The sequence below is a fragment of the Dendrobates tinctorius genome, unplaced genomic scaffold (assembly GCF_039654945.1).
Source record: "Dendrobates tinctorius isolate UK_male_01 unplaced genomic scaffold, ASM3965494v1 ptg000032l, whole genome shotgun sequence".
Taxonomy (NCBI): domain Eukaryota; kingdom Metazoa; phylum Chordata; class Amphibia; order Anura; family Dendrobatidae; genus Dendrobates; species Dendrobates tinctorius.
The window spans coordinates 25332778-25356996 of NW_027361700.1; the positions used below are offsets into that span (position 1 = coordinate 25332778).

The 24219-nt window shown below is 47.7% G+C and overlaps 1 protein-coding gene across 1 annotated transcript in view; it reads right to left on the bottom strand.

The window, feature by feature from the left end:
* Positions 1-22815, bottom strand: part of TOP2A (DNA topoisomerase II alpha) — a 66116-nt gene extending 43301 nt beyond the window's left edge. Inside the window, exons 1-3 of the mRNA XM_073572624.1 lie at positions 22578-22815; positions 12465-12617; positions 5269-5359 (exon numbers count right to left, since the gene is read on the bottom strand). Coding sequence (XP_073428725.1) covers positions 5269-5359; positions 12465-12617; positions 22578-22598 — 265 coding nt within the window. The 5' untranslated portion in view covers positions 22599-22815. The remainder of the gene's footprint in view (positions 1-5268; positions 5360-12464; positions 12618-22577) is intronic.
* Positions 22816-24219: the final 1404 nt, after the last annotated feature.

The following is a 24219-nucleotide window of genomic DNA, read 5'->3' on the forward strand; positions in this document are numbered from 1 at the left end:
TCTCAATTCCAGCCAATTCTGAGTTGAAAAAGTCAAATGGTGCTCCTTCCCTTCCAAGCTCTGCCATGCGCCCAAACAGTGTTTTACCCCCACATGTAGGGTATCAGCCTACTCAGGACAAATTGCAAAACAATTTTTGTGTTCCAATTTCTCCTGTTACCCTTAGGAAAATAAAAAATTGGGGGCAAAAATATCATTTTTGTGGAAAAAAATGATTTTTTTTATTTTCACGTCCGAGTGTTATAAACTTCTGTGAAGCACTTGGGGGTTCAAAGTGCTCACCACACATCTAGATAAGTTCCATGGGGGGGTCTAGTGTCCAAAATGGGGTCACTTGTGGGGAGTTTCAATAGTTTAGGTACATCAGGGGCTCTCCAAACGCACATGACACCCGCAGACCATTCCATCAAAGTCTGCATTCCAAAACGTCACTGCTTCCCTTCCAAGCCCCGATGTGTGTCCATACAGTAGTTTTCTCCCACATATGGGGTTGTCAGCGTACTCAGGCCAAATTGGACAACAACTTTTGGGGGTCCAATTTCTCCTGTTACCCTTGGGAAAATGAAAAAATTGGGGACTAATTGATCATGTTTCTGGAAAAAATACGATTTTTTTATTTCCATGCCCTGGCATTATAAACTTCTGTGAAGCCCTTGAGGGTTCAAAGTGCTCACCTCACATCTAGATAAGTTCCTTAGTGGGTCTAGTTTTCAAAATGGGGTCATTTGTGGGGGGTTTCCACTGTTTAGGTACATTAGGGGCTCTCCAAAGGCAACATGACACCCGCAGACCATTCCATCAAAGTCTGCATTCCAAAACGTCACTACTTCCCTTCCGAGCCCCGACGTGTGCCCATACAGTAGTTTTCTCCCACATATGGGGTATCAGCATACTCAGGACAAATTGGACAACAACTTTTGGGGTCCAATTTCTCCTGGTACCCTTGGGAAAATAAAAAAATGGTGACTAAAAGATCATGTTTGTGGAAAAAATACGAATTTTTTATTTTCACGCCCGGGCATTATAAACTTCTGTGAAGCACTGGGGGAGTCAAAGTGCTCACCACACATCTAGATAAGTTCCTTAGGGGGTCTAGTTTCCAAAATGGTGTCATTTGTGGGGGGTTTCCACTGTTTTGGTACATCAGGAGTTTTCCAAACGCGACATGGTGTCCGATCTCAATTCCAGCCAAAAACGTCAAATGGCGCTGCTTCCCTTCCGAGCTCTGCCATGCGCCCAAATAGTGGTTTACCCCCACATGTGGGGTATCAGCGTACTCAGGACAAATTGCACAATAACTTTTACGGTCCTGTTACCCTTGGGAAAATAAAAATTGGGGTGAAAAGATCATTTTTGTGGAAAAAATATGATTTTTTAATTGTACCTCTGTACTTTATAAACTTCTGTAAAGCCCTTGTGGGTTCAAAGTTCTCACCACATATCTAGATAAGTTCCTTGGGGGGTCTAGTTTCCAAAATGGGGTCACTTGTAGGGGGTTTCCACTGTTTAGGTACATCAGGGACTCTCCAAACGTGACATGGCGTCCAATCTGAATTCCAGCCAATTTTGCATTGAAAAAGTCAAACGGCGCTCCTTCCATTCTGAGCTCTGCCATGCACCGAAACAGTGGTTCCCCCCCACATATCAGGTATCTGCGTACTCAGGACAAATTGCACAATAACTTTTGCAGTCCAATTTCTCTTGTTACCCTTGGTAAAATAAAAAAAATTGAACCTGAAGTATTTTTTTTATGAAAAAAAGTTAGATGTTCATTTTTTTTTTTAAATATTCAAAAAAATTCCTGTGACGCACCTAAAGGGTTAATAAACTTCTTGAATGTGGTTTTGAGCACTTTAAGGGGTGCAGTTTTTAGAATGGTGTCACTTTTGGGTATTTTCTATCATATAGACCCCTCAAAGTGGCTTCAAATGTGATGTGGTCCTAAAAATAAAATGGTGTTGTAAAAATGAGAAATCGCTGGTCAACTTTTAACCCTTATAACTTCCTAACAAAAAAAAATTTTGGTTCCAAAATTGTGCTGATGTAAAGTAAACATGTGGGAAATGTTAGTTATCAAGTTTTTTGTGTGCCGTATCTCTGTGATTTAAGGGCATAAAAATTCAAAGTTGGAAAATTGCGAAATTTTCAAAATTTTCGCCAAATTTCCGTTTTTCTCACAAATAAACACAAGTTATTTGAATGAAATTTTACCACTAACATGAAGTACAATATGTCACGAGAAAACATTGTCAGAATCACCGGGATCCATGGAAGCGTTCCAGAGTTATGACCTCATAAAGGTACAGTGGTCAGAATTGTAAAAATTGGCCCGGTCATGAACGTGCAAACCACCCTTGGGGGTGAAGGGGTTAAATACCGTTGTAAATCGCAACAGTGGTATCTTAGTGGTTAAAAGACCCACTATGGCAGGATTGACCCCTCATGGGTGTCGATTGTTGCCATGGTACACTTAGGTCATCTAATTACCTCAAGGTATGGTGACCTCTGAGATTCAGCTATAAGCAAGGACACACAGGCTGTCAGTGACTCACAGACCAGTCCTCCGGCCCTGGAGTACATGAGACCAAGGGTTTGAATCCCACCAAGGACAACATCTGCAAGGAGTTTGTATGTTCTCCCCGTGTTTGCGTGGGTTTCCTCCGAGCGCTCCGGTTTCCTCCCACACTCCAAAGATATACTGATAGGGAATTTTAGATTGTGAGCTCCATCGGGGACAGTGATGAAAATGTGTGCAAACTGTAAAGCGCTGCAGAATATGTTAGCGCTATATGGAGAGAAAAAAAAAAAAAAAAAAAAAAAATCAGGAGTATAAAAATTGTACATGTCCCATAGTAAAAAAGTGAATAAAAAAATAAATAAAATATCACAGGAAAAAGAACAGTGTTTTGTCACTAAAAATTCTGCATTTATGAAAAAAAAAAAACCCACATAATTAGTATTGCTGAGTCTGGAGTATAGGTAAAAACGCCAAATTGTCCCATAAAAAGCAAGCCCTAATATGGCTCATTCAGGAGAACAAAAAAAAAAAAAAAAAAGTTACAGCTCTTAGAATATGGTAATACAAAAACAAATTAATTCACTTCTGTAGAAGAGGGATTTTTTGGTATGCACCGCAAAACCTTTCTTGGAGCCTTCATTGGGGGACTCGGGTAACCATGAGTGTATGCTGTTGTCGCTAGGAGGCTGACACTAGGTATTCTGTCAAGGAACCTTATATATACATTATATGAGGTAAAAATTACCTTTTATTATGCTTATTAAAACACAAGACGTTACCAAGCCAACCAAACGTGCTGGCTACCATAATCCTAAATGTGAACCCCAATTACAAACAATCTACCAGCGGAGGTTGGCATCCAACACACAAACGAGATTGTCGCCCCCGCTTCTCGACGGCTAGCCCTAATGCTCCTATATGTCCCTAGGCTGGTGCATCATGTGGTCACTCATATAATAAAGGAAAGGAGGACTTTTCTCTCATATATTCCAGCTGACATGGACCAGAGTGTCCATAGTAATCTGAAGACCACTGAAGGAAGGAGCCTGACACCCCCGCCGTATATGACTCGTGTATAAGCCGAGAGGGGGACTTTCAGCCTTAAAAAATGGGCAGAAAGTCTCGGCTTATACGCGAGTATATACGGTATATAAAGTTGTGTATCCCATGTAGGTTAAAAGTGCTCAGTACACCCCTATTCCTTGAGGAGTCTAGTTGCTAAAATGGGGAGACTTGTGAGTTTCTGCTGTTTTGGCATGTCCCAGGGGCTCTGCAAATGCGACAAGGCATTCGCAATCTATTCTAGACAAATTTCCAAAAATCAAATAGCGTTATTTCCTTTCCGAGTCCTGCCATGTGCTCACAAAGCAGTTTTAGCACACATAGGGTATCATGTTTAGAAGAAATTGCGGTCCTTTTTTCGCCATTAACCATTGTGAAAATTACAAATATGGGGCATAATTTTTAATTTTTTTTTTTGCACATCCACATTTTAAAGTTATGTGAACATCCCCCTAGATGAATTCTTCTAGTTACCAAAACCACATCCAGTGCCAGACACCAGTAGCAGAGAAGATTTAAGGGTAGCCCAAATGGTGAAGACAGCATGTTTCTTTAGGCACCACTCCGTTTTTTGTTTTTTTTTTACAGTACTGGAGTGGGGATTTCAACATAAGTCCACTGCCCCGTCTTAGGCTTCTTTCACACATCCGGCTTTGTGTCTCCAGCGCCGTGCGTCGAAAAGCCGTAGGGGCGGATCCGGAGACACCGGATGCCTGTGTGGCCGGATACGGTGGCGCCCATATTTAAAAGAGCAGCGCGAGACTCAGTCTCCGCGCATGCGCTCTGAGAAAAACCGGTCCGGCGCTGTCAAAAAACGTTGCAGCGAACGTTTTTTGCAAACGCCGGACGGCTACTTTTTGCCGTATCCGGCAAAAATCGGATGCGCCGCATACCCAACCGGCACGGTGCGGCGACAATACAACTCTATGGAACAAAACCGGATCCAGTTGTTCCAAATTTCGCCGCATAGTGCCGGATTCAAAAAGCCGGGTGTGAAAGCAGCCTTAATACTTTTTTGGCACAGCTCCGGTCCCATGGTGCCTTCTCGTGACAGTAGCTTCGGACAGGCCAGAAGCTACGTCACAAAAGCTCACTGGAAGTCTATGAGAGCTAGAACGAAGCTCTCAGAGAGCTGCATTGAAAAAGTGACCTCCATGTCACTTTTCGTCAGATACGAGTAGTCAGGAGCGACGGTCGAAACAGCTCAAGGCGGAGGTAGGCAAGTATGAGACAAGGAAGTTACATTTAAAGTACCATCCCAGCAATGCAATAATAACTAAAAAAACAAAAACACTAGAGTGGTGCTTTAAACATACTGCAGAAACCGACAAATTATTTTAGAAATGTAACATCCCCTTTAAAGGTTGGGCAGACTGAGCATGTTGTGCTCATGTAATCCATAGCTCTTTATACATCTGACTTGTAGGCTCACTGTCAGACACTTCTGACAAGTTCTGCATACAGGACCCTCTTCCAGCAAAAAGTCTGACATTATGACAGAACAAAACAGATCCCACTTGGGTCCGTTGGATGTCAGTTCTGGCACACACGGTTTCAGTTTTAAATGGTAAACATATGAACAAAACCAAAGACCTTAGGTGAAAATTAAGAGGATTGAGCAACCGACCTGTCTTATAAAGTGTGACTAGTAGAGAAATAATTATGGAGCAAATTACAAGGAAACTCACCTAAGATTTCATCAAAGATCTTATACAAGCCAGGGACAAATGTCACATCTCTGCAGTTTAGTCCCTCCTCTTCATCATACACCCACATTTGCTGTAAGACATAAAACAGACTTCAGTACTTTCAGGATCAGGAATCTGGCATAGCAGGAAGATGCGAGAGCATTGAAAACATTTTTGCTACTGTCAAAACTTGGTAAATACCCATTCACACAGGCAGAATGTCTACTTCTAACAACAGCCAAACAATTAAGAACATTTGGGCTCATTTGCTTCCATTTACAGCAATATTATCAAAACAATGTTCATAAAACCATTCTTCTACATTCAGCTTCATTGTTGGCAGAAGATCTAGTTTACATGAGGTGACGTGCTACCAGCAGAGATCATTTTTTTGTCTGGATAAAAGATGCTATCAAATGAGTTTACTTCCTTCGTTGGAATGGTCAACATTTCGGGAGAATGAAATGACAGTAACATAAGATCAACAAATCATCCTGCCATATAGTAATGGCCTTAAATGGGTTTACCAAGATAAAGGAAAAAAAAAAAAAAAAAAAAAAAGAATTTTTGGTACTTACCGTAAAATCTCTTACTTGGAGCCTTCATTGGGGGACACAGGTTACCATGGGTGTATGCTGCTGACGCTAGGCAAAGAGAAAAAGGAAGTAGCTGCTCCCCAGTAGTATACATCCACTGACAGGAACCAAGTACCTCAATTAAGGTACTGTCGCGGTCAGGATCGCTGGTGCATCGCTAAGTGGTCGCTAGTGAGCTGCCACACAGGCAGATCTCACCAGCGACATAGCAGGGGTCCAGGGGTCGCTACTTACCTGTCAGACGAGGCGATCCTGACGTCCTCCCGCCCGCGTCCATGCGTTGCTCGTCTCCACAGCAGGAAGCCCAGCAGGAAGCTGACGACGAGAAACGGTCCAGGACGTTCTCGCGCGATCAGCGATAACCAGCGGGGGAGCGGTCGGAGGTAAGTATCACACATAGCGATATCGCTAGCAATATCGCTGTAACGTCACAAAAACCAGTGACGTTATAGCGATATCGCTTAGTGTGACAGGCCCTTTAGTGTTAAAGCAGTAGGAGAAGCAACCAAAAACTCGACATATGTACCAACTCAGCAACAAAAGGCACGTAGGCCCAAAAAGCGGTACAAACAATTAGGGAGGGTGCTGTGTTCCCCAATGACAGCTCCAAGAAAGAGATTTTACGGTTAGTACCAAAAATCCTTCTTTCTTTATCGCTTCAATGGGGGACACAGGTTACCATGGGACGTCCCAAAGGTGGGAAACAGAAAAAAAATGCAAAGAAAAAGCCTAGGTCAGCCGTTGCATAACCGCCGCCTGTTGAAACGTATAAAACGCCGCAAAAGTGTACAATGAAGACCAGGCCGCAGCTAACAATCTGTTAAGCCGAAGCCTGGTGAGAAACTGCCCAGGCAGTTGCCAATGCCGAAGTGGAGTAAGCATTTAACCTCGGAGGAAGTTGATAGACCTGAACGAGGTATGCTTCCAACATTGCCGAATGAAACGGAACAGGCAATAGTGGACCTGGAGGCTGGGATAAGATAAGTCAACTGAAAAAGTGATCACGTGGTCACTAGTGCATCAAATCCTATGACAAGCAGATCCCGGAACCTGGCTATGAACGAAGGAACCTTTTGGTTCATCCGAGACACCAGGAGGATGACGTCTGGGGAGCCCAACTCTGGCATATTTTATCGAGAATGGCGGAAATGAAAGACCACTTGACCGGTGCGAGACCCTGAAGACTCAGGAAATAGGCTGCCCGAGTTTCCACCTCAGGAGAGTGTAAAGCTGATATGACTGGAACAAGATGCTTCCCCGTCGCAGAACTCGCTACCTCTGCCAACACATGATTGTTGCGGGTCCCTCCTTGATTTAAGCCACGGCAGAGACGTCGTCCGATTTTGTACGGGCCTGCTGGCTTGCTAGGTAGGACTGACAGTGGCGAAGGGCAAGAAGAAAAAAAAATAATTGCCCTGATGTCCAGGAGATTGAAGGGGAAAGCGGCTACTTAGGAATTCCAGCGACCCGGCTCTGAATAATGAAGAAAAAACCCTTCCCAACTGAGGAGACAGGCATCAGTAGTGAAGACCTGCCACCAGAGGGTGGAAGGACCTCATTCGAAGGACTGACGCTAATGACGTCCTCCAGGTTAGGAACTGGCTCCCTTAAAGAGGCAGTAGAGTGGGTCGGTCTAGGGAAAGAGTCTTCTTGTTCCAAGCCGACACGGGGGCCAGCTGAAGAGAACGGGTCTGAAATTGGGCAAAGGGAGATGTCTCCATGGCAGTAATTATTTTCCCCAGAACTCTCATACTGTATTGTAGGAATACAGATCCGCACTCTGGTTGCTTAGAGTGCGGATCCCTCAGTAGAGGGATAAGAACTCAAGTTTAGAAAGAAGAAATGGTTTGTGCCATGTCAAACCTCATCCCAGAAACATCGATGTTGGGCTGGGGTGAGGGATTCGATTGCTTGAAGTCTAAAATCAGATGGAGAGATCCGACTTTCTCCGGGACTACGAAAAGATTAGAGTTGAACCCTGAAAAGCGATATTTCCAGGGAAACGGTACGATTACACTTGAGTGTAGCAGGGAAGAAACAGCCTAAAAAACCTCTGACGCCTGCGACAGATGTATGAGCAAACGAGACCGAAAGAGACGTTCACCCAAAAAAGGTTGATTCTTGAAATTTTTTTTTTTTTTTTGTGAGGATGGATCTGTAATCCAAACCTTCAATCAGAGGATGCGGCATGCAGCAATGATGTTGCCGTTCTCCCCAGCAGAGCAACAGGCTGCATCCAGAGAGGCGGTCTTGCCGTTCTCCCCAGCGGAGCAACAGGCTGCATCCAGAGAGGCGGTTAAAAGATATTTGCCAGCATAGGCAATCTGTTCTGCCAAATCCGCCATCTCATCCAGAGAAGCTGCCGCTAGGATGCCCTGGCGAAACATTCTTGCCTAGGCAGACATGAACTTTGCCACCAGGCGGAGGCAAAGATGGGATAGAGACTCAATCTGCCTATCCATAGTGTCCTTAAGACACGCTGTGCAGCAGAGACAAGACTGTCTAGGAAGACAGGCAAGAAATCAGCGGTCCACTTTAGTGGACTCTGCCCATTAACCAACTAGATCATGTCTAGCTGCTTCTTTCCCAGAAAGCGCTTTCCAGCATGTTCCCAAAGTTTAGCCACGATAGATTCAAATTCCCTCTCATATGAGAAAGTTCGGGAGGGACGTTTTACCCCCTTGAGGGAAACGGAGTGCTCCTGAGCAAGTGGCTCGTTCTCCCTGAGATTCAGGGATCTGATAGCTGCCAAGATAAGGCTATAAACCAGGGTTCCCCAACCTGTAGCTCGGGAGCCACATGTGGCTCGTGGTCCCATGAATTGTGGTTTGCAACTGTCTGTCAGCTTGGTGCTTTAGGTCCAGGTCTAGAAAACAGGTATGAAGAGTAGATCTCAAAATGGTGAGTTTTGTGAGTAGCCCTGCACAGAAGAACAGATCTGGATGCACATTTACTGGTCTTGGGGGTTTAGAGATGTTTTAGGTATGGTACGCTGGAGGATTGTACTTCCTGTTAGAGGAGGTGCTCAAAGCTGGATGTGACAGTGTGTTGGGTGTCCTTGATGGGAGAATACTGAATGGGGGTATTGTGGGAACCCCTGGATCTCCGTGTACTGCTTTGGAGTGATTTCTGTGGAAAAGCTTTGGTTACCTGTAATGAGGGCTTTGGTTGAAACTACTTTGAAGGAGATGGGAGCTGGATGCTGGATGTGGCTCGCTCCCCTCTCTCAGTGTCAAATGTGGCTCGCGAGGTCAGGAAGGGTGGAGACCAATGCTATAGACCATACCTGTGTCTTTGAGACTTGGTCCATCTTGGACTCAGACTGGGAAACCGACCCAAAGGCTGCCTCCGAGGAGGGGGCCTGGGTAGAGGAGGGCATCCTAAAGGGGAATTGGAAAAAGACCGCTTCCTGTGGTTTGTGCCCAGTCTGTCCCTGTGATTGTCGTGGTCAGGTGCATACGAATCACTGAGACGTTCGAAGCACTGGTGGCGGCAGACAGATGTGAAACACGTTCCAGGGACCGCGATACATTTTGGCGGGTCAGAGACCATCTGTGACATGGCAACAGCCCATTCCGGAGGGAGGGGTGTGCTCTCATCCCAGGCATAAAGTCGTGGTCAGGTGCATACGAATCACAGTGAGAGGCATTCGGAGCACTGGTGGCGGCAGACGGATGTGAAGAACGATTCAGGACCTGGGACTGTTATACACTTAGTCAGAACCGAGACCGACTGTGACATGGCAACAGCCCACTCCGGAGGGAGGGGTGTGCAGTCATTCCTGGAGTAGAGTTGTTCCTGTGCAGACATGGTAGGAGGGTTGCAGGAAGGAGAGAAAAGGGAGAACCGGCATGAGAACCACTTTATTAAACAAAGGGTACAGGTGTAATAAACCGCATAAGTAATGGAAAATCTCTGCAGGGTTGTGGGAATACTGTTGAGAATGAGCTGAGGGAGAGGGTAGATGCTACCCAATGGCAGTGACTGAGTAGATGCTGCGAGGATAGCGGTGTCCTCCCCTACCGCGGGTGTTCCACAGTTAAATGAGGGTCCGACACCGAGGGTGCATAAACTATCGGAGTAGTGTCTCAGACAGAATAACTCCTGCTGAAGCACAAGAACTGATGAAGCATTGGCTGAACAGCGTTACAGCCACAAGATGCAGAGTGGTGGGCGTAGCTAAGAAAGTGATAATCTGATTGGCTGACAAGTCGGGGGGCATGTCCAGCCAGGAAGATAAGCCGGCCGGCAAGAAGGCATCCCTACGATTGGTGCATCGCCGGGGGGTGTGTACCGGCAGGAGAGGATGCTTCGTGATAGGAGCAAAAGTGCGCCGGGATTAGGCGCGCTGTGGAGCGGGGAGCGTGGCCAAGTTTGCCGGCAAGGCAAGCCCTTCTATTGGCTAAGTGCACGCGTTTCTAAATCGCAGTTGGTGAGTGGCCAGGGTGAGGTAGCAGGAGGTGTGGCCAGGGAGAAGGGAGGGGGGGAGAGTGGGCCACTGAGCGAGAGGACGGCCAGGGAAAATGGCCGCCGCTATGCAGGATTACAAGGATGAAATGTGACCTGAGTGATGCTATGGCCGCCGCAAGCAGGGCCTTAAGAAAGAGAAATTTTCTGGCACTACGGGGCCCGGAAGCTGGAGAGGCGCATGCCTAAAAAGGCGCAAAATTCAAATTACAGTGAGGGCACTGGAGGAGTTAGGGGGACCCGGGGACTGAAAGTGCTGGCACAAAGATTAAAGTGAAGCGCAGACAATGTTGATTTCTATGGGGCTCGAGAGGGGAGTCTGCCGTGAAGAGCATCCGCTTACCTGAAAGATGTCCGGCTCCACAGGGTCGCTGGGAACAAAGATCCTCCTTCCTGCACAGTGTCCGGACAGTGTAGAAGACGGCGTCAACACCTTACGAGAAGGGGGGGTGTGGAGGTCACCGCTGGTGACCACCGTCTTTCTCTCAGCCCTTCCCGAGGAGAGGGGTGAGGAGGGGAATTGGTGAGGACCAGCCACCGGAATGCACCTTGGAGCACCCGTGAGGGGGACAGGGGATAGAGTCCTGCCTGCGGGCCTGAGAGTTGCGATGTGGATGACACCACACTGCTCGGTCTGCCGCATAAATATCGGAAGGCAGGGTGAGAATTTACACCCTGTTTCCCTGAAGCTGTATCGGAAAAATAAAGGGAAAACATTAGTAACGCACAATAAAACCTGAAAGGAATAAAGGATTAGCTGGGAAGATCCAGGTCCACCTCCTACAGACACTAAGCACAAACTGAGGTTCTTGGCTCCTTTCAGTGGGTGTATACTACTGGGGAGGAGCTACTTCCTTTTTCTCTTTGCCTAGTGTCAGCCTCCTAGTGACCGCAGCATACACCCATGGTAACCTGGGTCCCCCAATGAAGCAATAAATAAAAGTTTAAAATCAAGGCCTCCTCCATAGCCTGGACCTCCCCACCAATTAGTTGTTTGCAGTGCTGGATATACACAGCAAGAACCAACACTCCCAGACTGTTTATTGGTTGCTGACGCGTACAACAGCGGCTCCTATCCAAATAGGAGCCGATAAACATTACCAGGCAGCAACCTCATAGTGGCGCAGCAATAGTGTTCCCCTTTGTACATAGTTCACATCTGGCCTCTACGAGTGCTGCAAACGTTTATTGGAGAGGGTGCTGGGCATCAGACCCCACAAGATCCGATGTTGAAAAGTTATCCCATAGGCTACCCGTATTACAATGTTGGAAAACCCACATATAAGGTACTTTCTAGGTGTCAAAATTGCCTTGCCCACTGTTTCATTTAGCATGCAGTTGTGTGTAATAAAAAAAAAAAATCAAGTGGTTCTGCCCAACCCCTTTATTATACTGTATGACATTTATTCATGGTAATAATGTAAATACTCATAGTCAATATACTTAAATGGAATCTGTCACCCTTTTTTCGGCCTATTAGCTGCCGGCACTGACATCAGGTGCTTATCTACAGCATTATGTAATGCTGTAAGATAAGCCCCCCGATGTAACCTGAAAGATAAAATAAAAAAAATTAAATTATACTCACCGGAGTGGACGGTCCGGTGCCTCCCATCTTCATACGATGCAGTCCTCTTCTTTTCTTCCTGTCATGGCTCCGGCGCACTGCTCTGAGGGCAGAACAGAGTTCTGCAGTGTGCAGGCGCCGGGAGAAGTCTGGCACCTGTGCACTGCAGTATTCTGCTCTGCCCTCAACAGGGAAGAGCAGTGCGCCTGCGCCATAGCCACTACAGGAAGAAAAGAGGACTGCATCGTATGAAGATGGGAGGCGCTGGACCGGACCGCAACACCCATCGGACCAGACCGCCCACTCCGGTGATATAATCTAACGTGTTTTTTTTTTTTATCTTTCAGGTTACATCGGGGGCTTATCTACAGCATTACATAATGCTGTAGATAAGCCCCTGATGTCAGTGCCGGCAGCTAATAGGCCAAAAAAAGGGTGACAGATTCCCTTTAAAACCTCAGACCAAGCAAATCCTATTACTCTGTAGGATACAATGGACATTGACAAACACCCAAGGCAAAACTTTACCACTTCATACGAAGGAAGACTGGGCTCTTTATTCTCACCTGAGTTAAAGGCTCTACAGAGCCAATGTAGGTATCAGGACGGAGCAATATATGCTCCAATTGAGTCTTCTTTTGGTAAATTCTCTCAACAGACAGGCGCTTGTTGTCAGCTTTCTTCACTTTATCCAATGTGGTCTTATTGTCAAAGAGGGGCTGGAAGAGAAAACAGAACAGCCATAAACAAAGGAACAAGTAACAGGCAGAGTTTACCTACTGTTTTACATACCAGCAACACACAGACATTCTCCATAAAAGCAGAATAATATTGTCCCTTCTATCACACGACCGCCATGTGACAGCGCTGAGAACAGTGTGCCATCCAGGAGGAAAGTAGATATTTCATGCAGCCCATTTGTGTTCTTAATAAGGAGCTGTCCACTAGTCAACAAGCCAATTTGCAGTTAAACTTTGGCTACTGTCAATTTTTTATTGATACGCTGCCATTTTGTAAATTATGTGAACTAAGGGACTTATACATTATCATGACCACCAGGGTCTGTAAGCCAATCCACAGAATCCTCAATTTCCCTAAATGCGATTGCAAAGCACTGACCACTACTGAGAATGTACATAAAGTGCAGCACAGATTCATCTCAACTAAGTCTGATCTAATAAGATCAGGAATAGAGCGGACACATTTATAGGACATTTCATAACTTTGCCAAATGCACTGTATGTATGTGTATCAAGCCACACCAACTCCACATAGCAACCAATCACTAAGCATCTTTCATTTCACCAGAGCTGTTTAAAAGATGAAGGCTGAGATGTGATTGGTTGCTATCAGCAACAGTTTTCCTTATAAACAGTTGTGGTAAATGAGCCATATTATTCTTATTTCTATGGTGTTATGTCCTTCTGTAAAGCTGGAAATAATTTATTACCGTGCTGACACAGACCACACTCTGACACAGACTGCAGGGGGAGCCCAGTATCACATAGGATAGGATTAGACACACAGGATCAGATCAGATACACTGCTCAGCACACAGTATCACACAGGATAGGATTAGATACACGACTCAGCACACAATATCGGATTAGATACACGGTTCAGCACACAATATTGGATTAGATATGCGGCTCAGCAGACAGTAACCCACAGGATCGGATTAGATACGCGGTTCAGCAGACAGGATCGGATTAGATACGCGGCTCAGCACACAGGATCGGACAGGATCGGATTAGATACACGGCTCAGCACACAGGATCGGATTAGATACACGGCTCAGCACACAGGATCGGATTAGATACACGGCTCAGCACACAGGATCGGATTAGATACACGGCTCAGCACACAGGATCGGATTAGATACACGGCTCAGCACACAGGATCGGATTAGATACACGGCTCAGCACACAGGATCGGATTAGATACACGGCTCAGCACACAGGATCGGATTAGATACACGGCTCAGCACACAGGATCGGATTAGATACACGGCTCAGCACACAGGATCGGATTAGATACACGGCTCAGCACACAGGATCGGATTAGATACACGGCTCAGCACACAGGATCGGATTAGATACACGGCTCAGCACACAGGATCGGACAGGAGAGGATTAGATACACAGCTCAGCAGACAGTATCACAGGATATGATTAGATACACAACTCAGCAGACAGTATCACACACGAGGGATACACAGCTCTGCAGTCAGTATCACAGAGGATAGGATTAGATACACGGCTCAGCAGACAGTATCACACAGGTTAGGATTAGATACACGGCTCAGCACACAGGATAGGAGATATACGGCTCAGCAGACAGCATCACACAGGATAGGATTAGATGCACGGCTCAGCAGACAGTATCACCATCTGACCAGTAATGAGGAGGCTGGGAGTTATAATACCACATCTACCTCCATCTGACCAGTAGGGAGGAGGCTGGGAGCTCTAATACCACATCTACCTCCATCTGACCAGTAGGGAGGAGGCTGGGAGCTCTAATACCGCATCTCTCCTCATCTGACCAGTAGTGATGAGACTGGGAGCTCTAGTACCACTTGTATCCCCATCTGACCAATAGTGAGGAGGCTAGGAGCTCTAGTACCACATCAGCTTCCATCTGAACAGTAGTGAGGAGGCTGGGAGCTCTAAGGCTATATGCACAAGTTGCGTAATTCCCACAAATTCCGCAACTCGAAATACGCTAGAATTCCGCATGTGTAATTCCCGCGTTTTAACTAGCATTTTGCAAGCAATCTGTATCATCGCTTGGAAAACTGATTGACTAGTGTGACCAACTTTTTACTATTAAGGCTGCCTATGCAGCATCAGTAGTAAAAAGATATAAAGTTAAAAATAAAAAATGGTGTTATTCTCACCTTTCGGAGTCCAGCTCAGCGTTTCCGATCCTCGCGATGCTCCCGGGAAGTCCCGTTCCCAGTGATGCCTTGTGACAATGACCTTTGATGATGTAGCGGTCTCGTGAGACCGCTACGTAATCAAAGGTCATTGTCGCAAGGCATCGCTGGGAACGGGAGATGGCAGGAGCATCGCTGAGGCCTGGTGATGCTGCGGGGGACGCCAGAAGGTGAGAATAACCCCATTTTTTATTTTAATTCTCTCTTTTTTACAGGGATATGGTACCCAGAGCCTGGAGTACAGTCTTCTCTCCTCCAGACCCTGGGTACCATCCGCACATTTTCCGCTTATTTTGCGCATGGTGGGCATAGCCACATGCGGAAAGTAAGTGAAACAATGGATTTCTGTGTGTGCAGGATTCCCGCGATTTCGCACAAAGAATGAGCCTGCTGTGTATGTTTCTGTGATGCGATTTTGCTGCGGAAAAAAACCGCGGGAATTCCGGACGTGTGCACATGCCTAATAACGCATCTCTCCCCATCTGACCAGTAGTGAGGATGGGAGCTCTGTAACATATACCCCCAATCTGTCTAGTAGTTAGCATGCTGGGAGCTCTAGTATCATATCTACCTCCATCTGACCAGCTGTAGTATCACATCTACCTCCATCTGACCAGTACTGAGCATGCTGGGAGCTGTAGCATCACATCTACCTCCATCTGACCAGTACTGAGCATGCTGGGAGCTGTAGTATCACATCTACCTCCATCTGACCAGTACTGAGCATGCTGGGAGCTGTAGTATCACATCTACCTCCATCTGACCAGTACTGAGCATGCTGGGAGCTGTAGTATCACATCTACCTCCCTCTGACCAGCACTGAGCATACTGGGAGCTGTAGTATCACATCTACCTCCCTCTGACCAGTACTGAGGACACTGGGAGCTGTAGTATCACATCTACCTCCATCTGACCAGTACTGAGGACACTGGGAGCTGTAGTATCACATCTACCTCCATCTAACCAGTACTGAGCATGCTGGGAGCTGTAGTATCACATCTACCTCCATCTGACCAGTACTGAGCATGCTGGGAGCTGTAGTATCACATCTACCTCCATCTGACCAGTACTGAGCATGCTGGGAGCTGTAGTATCACATCTACCTCCATCTGACCAGTACTGAGAATGCTGGGAGCTGTAGTATCACATCTACCTCCCTCTGACCAGTACTGAGCATGCTGGGAGCTGTAGTATCACATCTACCTCCATCTGACCAGTACTGAGGACACTGGGAGGTAGATGTGATACTACAGCTCCATCTGACCAGTACTGAGCATGCTGGGAGCTGTAGTATCACATCTACCTCCCTCTGACCAGCACTGAGCATACTGGTAGCTGTAGTATCACATCTACCTCCCTCTGACCAGTACTGAGCATACTGGGAGCTGTAGTATCACATCTACCTCCCTCTGACCAGTACTGAGCATACTGGGAGCTGTAGTATCACATTACCTCCATCTGACCAGTACTGAGCATGCTGGGAGCTGTAGTATCTCGTCTACTTCCATCTGACCAGTACTAAGCATGCTGGGAGCTGTAGTATCTCATCTACCTCCATCTGACCAGTACTGAGCATGCTGGGAGCTGTAGTATCTCATCTACCTCCATCTGACCAGTACTGAGCATGCTGGGAGCTGTAGTATCACATCTACCTCCATCTGACCAGTACTGAGCATGCTGGGAGCTGTAGTATCACATCTACCTCCATCTGACCAGTACTGAGCATGCTGGGAGCTGTAGTATCACATCTACCTCCATCTGACCAGTACTGAGCATGCTGGGAGCTGTAGTATCACATCTACCTCCCTCTGACCAGCACTGAGCATACTGGGAGCTGTAGTATCACATCTACCTCCCTCTGACCAGCACTGAGCATACTGGGAGCTGTAGTATCACATCTACCTCCCTCTGACCAGCACTGAGCATACTGGGAGCTGTAGTATCACATCTACCTCCCTCTGACCAGTACTGAGCATGCTGGGAGCTGTAGTATCACATCTACCTCCCTCTGACCAGCACTGAGCATGCTGGGAGCTGTAGTATCACATCTACCTCCCTCTGACCAGCACTGAGCATACTGGGAGCTGTAGTATCACATCTACCTCCATCTGACCAGTACTGAGCATGCTGGGAGCTGTAATATCACATCTACCTCCCTCTGACCAGTACTGAGCATGCTGGGAGCTGTAGTATCACATCTACCTCCATCTGACCAGTACCGAGCATGCTGGGAGCTGTATCATCACATCTACCTCCCTCTGACCAGTACTGAGCATACTGGGAGCTGTAGTATCACATCTACCTCCCTCTGACCAGTACTGAGCATACTGGGAGCTGTAGTATCACATCTACCTCCCTCTGACCAGCACTGAGCATACTGGGAGCTGTAGTATCACATCTACCTCCCTCTGACCAGTACTGAGCATGCTGGGAGCTGTAGTATCACATCTACCTCCCTCTGACCAGTACTGAGCATACTGGGAGCTGTAGTATCACATCTACCTCCATCTGACCAGTACTGAGGACACTGGGAGCTGTAGTATCACATCTACCTCCATCTAACCAGTACTGAGCATGCTGGGAGCTGTAGTATCACATCTACCTCCATCTGACCAGTACTGAGCATGCTGGGAGCTGTAGTATCACATCTACCTCCATCTGACCAGTACTGAGCATGCTGGGAGCTGTAGTATCACATCTACCTCCATCTGACCAGTACTGAGAATGCTGGGAGCTGTAGTATCACATCTACCTCCCTCTGACCAGTACTGAGCATGCTGGGAGCTGTAGTATCACATCTACCTCCATCTGACCAGTACTGAGGACACTGGGAGGTAGATGTGATACTACAGCTCCATCTGACCAGTACTGAGCATGCTGGGAGCTGTAGTATCACATCTACCTCCCTCTGACCAGCACTGAGCATACTGGTAGCTGTAGTATCACATCTACCTCCCTCTGACCAGTACTGAGCATACTGGGAGCTGTAGTATCACATTACCTCCATCTGACCAGTACTGAGCATGCTGGGAGCTGTAGTATCTCGTCTACTTCCATCTGACCAGTACTAAGCATGCTGGGAGCTGTAGTATCTCATCTACCTCCATCTGACCAGTACTGAGCATGCTGGGAGCTGTAGTATCTCATCTACCTCCATCTGACCAGTACTGAGCATGCTGGGAGCTGTAGTATCACATCTACCTCCATCTGACCAGTACTGAGCATGCTGGGAGCTGTAGTATCACATCTACCTCCATCTGACCAGTACTGAGCATGCTGGGAGCTGTAGTATCACATCTACCTCCATCTGACCAGTACTGAGCATGCTGGGAGCTGTAGTATCACATCTACCTCCCTCTGACCAGCACTGAGCATACTGGGAGCTGTAGTATCACATCTACCTCCCTCTGACCAGCACTGAGCATACTGGGAGCTGTAGTATCACATCTACCTCCCTCTGACCAGCACTGAGCATACTGGGAGCTGTAGTATCACATCTACCTCCCTCTGACCAGTACTGAGCATGCTGGGAGCTGTAGTATCACATCTACCTCCCTCTGACCAGCACTGAGCATGCTGGGAGCTGTAGTATCACATCTACCTCCCTCTGACCAGCACTGAGCATACTGGGAGCTGTAGTATCACATCTACCTCCATCTGACCAGTACTGAGCATGCTGGGAGCTGTAATATCACATCTACCTCCCTCTGACCAGTACTGAGCATGCTGGGAGCTGTAGTATCACATCTACCTCCATCTGACCAGTACTGAGCATGCTGGGAGCTGTATCATCACATCTACCTCCCTCTGACCAGTACTGAGCATACTGGGAGCTGTAGTATCACATCTACCTCCCTCTGACCAGCACTGAGCATACTGGGAGCTGTAGTATCACATCTACCTCCCTCTGACCAGTACTGAGCATGCTGGGAGCTGTAGTATCACATCTACCTCCCTCTGACCAGTACTGAGCATGCTGGGAGCTGTAGTATCACATCTACCTCCCTCTGACCAGTACTGAGCATGCTGGGAGCTGTAGTATCACATCTACCTCCATCTGACCAGTACTGAGCATGCTGGGAGCTGTAGCATCACATCTACCTCCATCTGACCAGTACTGAGCATGCTGGGAGCTGTAGTATCACATCTACCTCCATCTGACCAGTACTGAGCATGCTGGGAGCTGTAGTATCACATCTACCTCCATCTGACCAGTACTGAGCATGCTGGGAGCTGTAGTATCACATCTACCTCCCTCTGACCAGTACTGAGGACACTGGGAGCTGTAGTATCACATCTACCTCCCTCTGACCAGTACTGAGGACACTGGGAGCTGTAGTATCACATCTACCTCCATCTGACCAGTACTGAGGACACTGGGAGCTGTAGTATCACATCTACCTCCATCTGACCAGTACTGAGGACACTGGGAGCTGTAGTATCACATCTACCTCCATCTAACCAGTACTGAGCATGCTGGGAGCTGTAGTATCACATCTACCTCCATCTGACCAGTACTGAGCATGCTGGGAGCTGTAGTATCACATCTACCTCCATCTGACCAGTACTGAGCATGCTGGGAGCTGTAGTATCACATCTACCTCCATCTGACCAGTACTGAGAATGCTGGGAGCTGTAGTATCACATCTACCTCCCTCTGACCAGTACTGAGCATGCTGGGAGCTGTAGTATCACATCTACCTCCATCTGACCAGTACTGAGGACACTGGGAGGTAGATGTGATACTACAGCTCCATCTGACCAGTACTGAGCATGCTGGGAGCTGTAGTATCACATCTACCTCCCTCTGACCAGCACTGAGCATACTGGTAGCTGTAGTATCACATCTACCTCCCTCTGACCAGCACTGAGCATACTGGGAGCTGTAGTATCACATCTACCTCCCTCTGACCAGTACTGAGCATACTGGGAGCTGTAGTATCACATTACCTCCATCTGACCAGTACTGAGCATGCTGGGAGCTGTAGTATCTCGTCTACTTCCATCTGACCAGTACTAAGCATGCTGGGAGCTGTAGTATCTCATCTACCTCCATCTGACCAGTACTGAGCATGCTGGGAGCTGTAGTATCTCATCTACCTCCATCTGACCAGTACTGAGCATGCTGGGAGCTGTAGTATCACATCTACCTCCATCTGACCAGTACTGAGCATGCTGGGAGCTGTAGTATCACATCTACCGCCATCTGACCAGTACTGAGCATGCTGGGAGCTGTAGTATCACATCTACCTCCATCTGACCAGTACTGAGCATGCTGGGAGCTGTAGTATCACATCTACCTCCCTCTGACCAGCACTGAGCATACTGGGAGCTGTAGTATCACATCTACCTCCCTCTGACCAGCACTGAGCATACTGGGAGCTGTAGTATCACATCTACCTAACTCTGACCAGCACTGAGCATACTGGGAGCTGTAGTATCACATCTACCTCCCTCTGACCAGTACTGAGCATGCTGGGAGCTGTAGTATCACATCTACCTCCCTCTGACCAGCACTGAGCATACTGGGAGCTGTAGTATCACATCTACCTCCATCTGACCAGTACTGAGCATGCTGGGAGCTGTAATATCACATCTACCTCCCTCTGACCAGTACTGAGCATGCTGGGAGCTGTAGTATCACATCTACCTCCATCTGACCAGTACTGAGCATGCTGGGAGCTGTATCATCACATCTACCTCCCTCTGACCAGTACTGAGCATGCTGGGAGCTGTATCATCACATCTACCTCCCTCTGACCAGTACTGAGCATACTGGGAGCTGTAGTATCACATCTACCTCCCTCTGACCAGCACTGAGCATACTGGGAGCTGTAGTATCACATCTACCTCCCTCTGACCAGCACTGAGCATACTGGGAGCTGTAGTATCACATCTACCTCCATCTGACCAGTACTGAGGACACTGGGAGCTGTAGTATCACATCTACCTCCATCTGACCAGTACTGAGGACACTGGGAGCTGTAGTATCACATCTACCTCCATCTGACCAGTACTGAGGACACTGGGAGCTGTAGTATCACATCTACCTCCATCTGACCAGTACTGAGCATGCTGGGAGCTGTAGTATCACATCTACCTCCATCTGACCAGTACTGAGCATGCTGGGAGCTGTAATATCACATCTACCTCCCTCTGACCAGTACTGAGCATGCTGGGAGCTGTAGTATCACATCTACCTCCCTCTGACCAGCACTGAGCATACTGGGAGCTGTAGTATCACATCTACCTCCATCTGACCAGTACTGAGCATGCTGGGAGCTGTAATATCACATCTACCTCCCTCTGACCAGTACTGAGCATGCTGGGAGCTGTAGTATCACATCTACCTCCATCTGACCAGTACTGAGGACACTGGGAGCTGTAGTATCACATCTACCTCCCTCTGACCAGTACTGAGTATACTGGGAGCTGTAATATCACATCTACCTCCCTCTGACCAGCACTGAGCATACTGGGAGCTGTAGTATCACATCTACCTCCCTCTGACCAGTACTGAGCATGCTGGGAGCTGTAGTATCACATCTACCTCCATCTGACCAGTACTGAGCATGCTGGGAGCTGTATCATCACATCTACCTCCCTCTGACCAGTACTGAGCATGCTGGGAGCTGTATCATCACATCTACCTCCCTCTGACCAGTACTGAGCATACTGGGAGCTGTAGTATCACATCTACCTCCCTCTGACCAGCACTGAGCATACTGGGAGCTGTAGTATCACATCTACCTCCCTCTGACCAGCACTGAGCATACTGGGAGCTGTAGTATCACATCTACCTCCATCTGACCAGTACTGAGGACACTGGGAGCTGTAGTATCACATCTACCTCCATCTGACCAGTACTGAGGACACTGGGAGCTGTAGTATCACATCTACCTCCATCTGACCAGTACTGAGGACACTGGGAGCTGTAGTATCACATCTACCTCCATCTGACCAGTACTGAGCATGCTGGGAGCTGTAGTATCACATCTACCTCCATCTGACCAGTACTGAGCATGCTGGGAGCTGTAATATCACATCTACCTCCCTCTGACCAGTACTGAGCATGCTGGGAGCTGTAGTATCACATCTACCTCCCTCTGACCAGCACTGAGCATACTGGGAGCTGTAGTATCACATCTACCTCCATCTGACCAGTACTGAGCATGCTGGGAGCTGTAGTATCACATCTACCTCCCTCTGACCAGTACTGAGCATGCTGGGAGCTGTAGTATCACATCTACCTCCATCTGACCAGTACTGAGGACACTGGGAGCTGTAGTATCACATCTACCTCCCTCTGACCAGTACTGAGTATACTGGGAGCTGTAATATCACATCTACCTCCCTCTGACCAGCACTGAGCATACTGGGAGCTGTAGTATCACATCTACCTCCCTCTGACCAGTACTGAGCATGCTGGGAGCTGTAGTATCACATCTACCTCCATCTGACCAGTACTGAGCATGCTGGGAGCTGTAGTATCACACCAGCTGAGGACTATTAATCCTATGTGACGCAGCTCCATGACTGAATCTCAGTGTGTGCTGGAACACATCGTGCAGTATTCCCACATTGAAATGATTTCCTCAAAAGCGAGCATGCTGGTACCTGTAGTTCCACACACGCGAAGTCTCTCAAGGCTGTGCACATAGCGACAGGCGTGTACGAGCTCCAGTGTAATAAAACAGAAATTCGTGTAACATCTCGGTGACAGAGCCGAGGGCATACTCACTTTAAGCGGTTCAGACTCCATCTTGTAACGTTAACCGACACAGTCGATCGCGACAACACTCCGGCTCTTCGCCCACAGCTCGCTCGTTTCGTTCCTCACAAAGTGAATACTGAGATCGGGCCGTTACGAGTAACAACTTCAAACCTGAGAATGCGCCAAAACCCTTCCGCCAATCCGCGGCCAGGCCGGGATTGAATTCTCGAATCACATGACAACAGGGCGGAGCTCCTACGAGCGGGCTTCCGTAGTCTGAGGTAATTTTCCTTGTTTTTGAAAAAAAAAAAATAGCCAATCAGAGGACAAATTGGGGGGATGGGCGGAACTTTTGTCAAATTTGAAGGAAGACCGGGCCAATAGAATGCGGGGAATAGTACTGGTCACTGACTCACTACCGAATGGCTGTGCGGGTGCGTGGAGCGGGTTATACTGCGCTTGGGTTTTGTATTTCGGCAGCTTCTGGGTGAATACGCGAAAGCTCGCGAGACGCGCACTACCTGCATGGCGGCTTGTTCGGGTCTGTGTATGCTCTGAGGTGGCTGAGAGAAGGATAGGCTAAGTGCACACGTGGATTTTCCTCCTGCGGATTTTTCCGCGCAGATTTGAAGAAATCCGCAAGTCAAATGACCTGCGGATTTCTTCTTGTTTGGTGTCTATGAACTCGTAATTTCGGATTTCTACGATGTTAAAGGTGTGAAACCGCCCAAACAATTGACATGCTGCGGTTTGTAAAACCCCATAGGGTTTCATTGTACTGTACCATGTCAGCGGAACTGCTGTGTTTCCGCAGGGCCAAAACCGCTGCGGAACGCAGTAGAATCCGCAACGTGTGCACATAGCCTACCTGTTTTTGTGCGGTTTTCCCCCTGTGGATTTGGAGAATGGAGCAGGTGGAAAACCGCACAAAAGAAGTGACATGCTGCATATTTTGTACCGCACAAAAACCGCAGCGTCTGCACAGCGGTTTTTTTTTAAAAATTGATTTACATTGTACTGTAAATCACTTGGCGGATCCGCAGCGTTTCTGCGCGGTAAAATCCGCTGCGGATCCGCAGGAAAAATGCATCGTGTGCACATGGCCTAAGGGTGTGTGCACACGCTGCGGATTCTGCTGCGGTTCCGCAGTGGATTTGGCCTCTGCGGACCCGCAGCAGTTTTTGCTGCGGTGTACAGTACCATTATTCCCTATGGGAATTAAAAACCGCAGTGCAGACGGTGCAGATTTTTCCGCACGGTTTTTCTGCGGTTTTGAAACCGCAGAAAGAATTGACATGTCAATTTTTTCTGTGGAATCCGCAGCGGTTTGCCATCTCCATTGTGGAGATAAAAAACCGCGGGTCTTTTTTTTTTTTACAAAATCCGCACCCCATTCCGCAGGGTGTGCGCGTAGCCTTAAGGCTATGTGCACACGGTGCGGATTCTGCTGTGGATCCGCAGCATTTCTGGCCCTGTGGGTCCGCAGCAGTTTCTGATGTGTTGTACAGTACCATTGTTTCCAATGGTAAAGCCAAAAACGCTGTGCACATGCTGACGATTTTTCCGCGGGTTACAATCCGCAGCATGTCTATTGTGTGGAATCCGCTGCGGTTTCACATCTCCATTGTAGAGGTGTGAAACCGCAGGCTAATCCGCGCGGAAAAATCCG